This window comes from Battus philenor, unplaced genomic scaffold, assembly GCF_028537555.1.
Source record: "Battus philenor isolate CCGP_79_NKW_IND1 unplaced genomic scaffold, ilBatPhil1.0.hap1 SCAF_15, whole genome shotgun sequence".
Taxonomy (NCBI): Eukaryota; Metazoa; Arthropoda; class Insecta; order Lepidoptera; family Papilionidae; genus Battus; species Battus philenor.
Window position 1 is genome coordinate 11,669,788 of NW_027181677.1, and position 3,506 is coordinate 11,673,293.

At 34.5% G+C, this 3,506-nt stretch overlaps 1 protein-coding gene across 1 annotated transcript; it reads left to right on the forward strand.

Annotated features, from left to right (window-relative positions):
* LOC137918824 (serine protease inhibitor dipetalogastin-like) lies at window positions 1-3,240 on the forward strand. The gene is made up of 2 exons (XM_068761743.1): window positions 1-104; window positions 2,567-3,240. Exons 1-2 carry the CDS (start codon window positions 89-91, stop codon window positions 3,217-3,219), a joined length of 669 nt encoding a protein of 222 aa, XP_068617844.1. The 5' UTR covers window positions 1-88; the 3' UTR covers window positions 3,220-3,240.
* The last annotated feature ends 266 nt before the right edge of the window (window positions 3,241-3,506 follow it).

The window sequence follows — 3,506 nt, forward strand, 5'->3', positions numbered from 1 at the left end:
GGTGTGAAGCATCATTGTGATATAGGCGAGTCACAAGTCGACAGCACACGATAAGAAATATTGATCGCAGCTGCAAGAGGCCTTCGAGATGTTTCACCAATTCTGTGAGTTATTATAATTTACATATTTATTTTCAGCAATACATATTTAATTGTTTACTAAATATATATGACATAATTTTTTATCTGGATTAATTTTGTTATTTATGTATATGACTTATGATTTTAAGGAAGAGAGAATTTAGAAGCTATTTTCATAAAGGTTTCTTAGTATAAAACGTTTTCCTAGTTGATATATAATAGTATGCTATTAGTTTATATATTTATGAAAATTAATAGTTTAAATGTAACCATGTTAAACCCTGTTTCTATCTCTATAAATATTTTGTACCAAAAAATAGTTTTCTTTGTGCTATAAGTTTATCGTAAATTTCTTTGTAGGAGCTATACTAGAGAGATCCCACAGGAACTTCAGTTCGAGCTATTGTCGCTTGATTGTATAAATATTCTTTCAATTATGTGGCTTAAATATAGTAAATATTTAGAATCATAATTATTTATTATATGTAGAATATATTCTATTATATATGGAAATACATAGTAAATAGGAATGTGATATGAATTATTTTTAATTTAGTTATATATATGTATACACATATATATATATATATATATATATATATATATATATATATATATATATATATATATATATATATATATATATATATAAATTTCACACTAATGACCTGAGAAATGTTTTGATGGTGTGTTAAGCCGCTAAGGTCTTGAATAATGTTCTGTGTTAACTTCCCAAGGACTTGAAGTGAAATAGCAATATACGTTTTGCCAAATAGAGGATATCTAAGAACAGACTTTATGTAATTACTTGGCTGCTAGTTATTAAAGATAAATTAAGCTAAAAATGTCCAAGAATAAATTTTATGAAATTACACCTACAAAAGGAATTGCGGGCAACGCGAAGCAGGTAAGAAACAGGTTGTTCTTAAGTTGTCAGAGATTCTTTTTTTTAAACACGGAACTAACAATATAACAATAAGTAAACATTCAAAATGTTTCACCAGCTTCCACTGCGATCGTGTGATATCATTAACAAATATTTGTATGCAACTATGTGAATTAATATAAAAACATTCATAGAACTATTGAAGGTTAATGTGACGTTAGAACCAGTTACTAGGCAACGGTCTTTAGTTAAATATAATATAAGCTTTCGTAACTTTTTATCTAAATGGTATTGAGTATCGTTTTTATTTCTCAAAATATAAATATTTAAAATGACATCTAAATATGATGGCCAGTTATAAAGCCGCGATAAGCACAAGAAATTTAAAAAAAAAACTTTTTTTACGAATGTTCGCATTAGATTTCGAGTGTTCGAGTCGAAATTCTAAATTAACGATAATACTTTTTGAATCATGATTATTATCGCATATATCGGCGGTAGATATTCAACATAACACCTTTCGCAGGGTAACGGTATACCATGCAGGGTTTCCTCACGAGTATTGTGTATATCATAGTGTTTGACGACATTGTTATGGATAAATATCATCACCACTACTTGCCTATAGTTTAAGAAAGTTTTCGACGGCTTTAACAAGATTATCTGCCTGTCTTGGTAGACATCCGACGCTGCGTTTGCTGTTTCGTGGAAATCTAGAAGCTAAAGGTCTTAACGAACATGTATTCTGTTCTAAAACACTATGTGAAAACAATATTTACAATACAATTCATGTATGCTAACAATGTGTCAAGTCATCTACGATAGAATATGATTTTCTTTTAAATTTTTTTATATAAGTGTTGATTATTCAGCTAATACCATTCTATATTTTGTTGGCTGGTTATTTGTCTATAGCAACAGACAAAATCATCGATCTGTAGTTAATAGTTGCAGATATTATTAATAAAATCTCTAACAGACATTAGAATCTCCTATGTAATCACACAAAATTATTTCGATATGACGCGAATATTTATGAAGCATTTAAATAATATTCGTAGCATATAAATGATGATAGCTTTTAAGGGACAAATGTATAGCTCATTTGCTCACAATTAGTGTACGGTACACCTTATTTAAAAATTAATGGTTTCTGCAATAGTAAATAATGTAAAATTTTAAAATATGATTTACGGCATATTTAATATAAATTATTATTTATTATCTGTCTTTGCAAACTTTGTACTGCAAGAAGTTATTCACCTGTCGCATTCCGATGGAAGAAAAAAATAATGTAACAGAGTGATCACTTTAAATAGACGATCGGAAAGCTTTTAAACTCTTTTCTGCCATATGGGCATATTAAATGCAACCAACAAACAATAATTTCAAAGATATAAAAATAAAAAACACGTAACTCGGCTCATTTGCAGTCGGGTCTAAATTGTATGAATTACTACATAAGCAAAACCGGCTTATTGTTTAAGCAAACTTTGCAAAGAACCATTCGCCAATCCATGATAAGGATAATCCTATCAATATAGGTTTGTGGCCCAAAATTGTGAACATTTAAGTCTAATAGAGACAATTTTTGACACAGGTTTCGTGTTATTGGTCGCGATCTACTTCACCGCGACCACAGCGCTGCCGCCGTGCGTCTGCACGCGCGAGAAGAAACAAGTCTGCGGCTCCGATGGCCGCACCTACAGCAATGAGTGTATGCTGAAGTGCGCTCAAGCCAGCAACCCCCTCATCACATTAGAAAGCGCTGGCAGATGCAAACGGGAAGCCCCGAGTTGTTTCTGCACGTTCGAGAACAATCCTATTTGCGCTTCCAACGGGGAAACTTATTCCAACGATTGCGAGTTCCGCTGCCAGCAATCAGCTGACCCAACCCTCAGAATTAACTACCGCGGAGAGTGTAGAGCCAAGAGGCAAGTAAATATTGGCAGCCTTTCCCACTGCACCTGTCCGAGGGACGCCAAAAACGTCTGCGGCACTGACGGCGCGACCTACTCCAACGCATGTGTTCTCGAATGTGCGGCAGGTTTCAACCCAGGACTTTCCATGCTCCACGCCGGCCCCTGCGATAACAGCGTTAAGGTTATAGACCAGGCCGAAAACGTACCGCCTTGCACGTGCGCCAGGAATGTCAGACCTGTGTGCGCCTCCAATGGCGTCACTTACACGAACGAGTGCTTGATGCGATGTTCCGGCACCCATCTATACGTACAAAGCGAGGGTCCCTGTTAGTTTACTAACAATTTTAGTACTTGTAGTAGTAGTAGTTTTTAAAGTTTATATTGCAATTTGATCTGTGTTAAAGGAATGTTCTAGAACAGAGAATACCAACCTTTGCTTCGTAGGTTCCCATCGGGAGAGCTAGAATATTTTATTGGTAAAGGCTAAAACAGTGTCTTCAGCCCGCCTGGTGGAGCAGAGATGCAATCCGCGAATCTACCGACTCGTGTTCGCCACTCAAGTAGTTGACCTCTTAGTTTACGAAATATATTTATACTTATGGTTGAAGCATTTAAGTT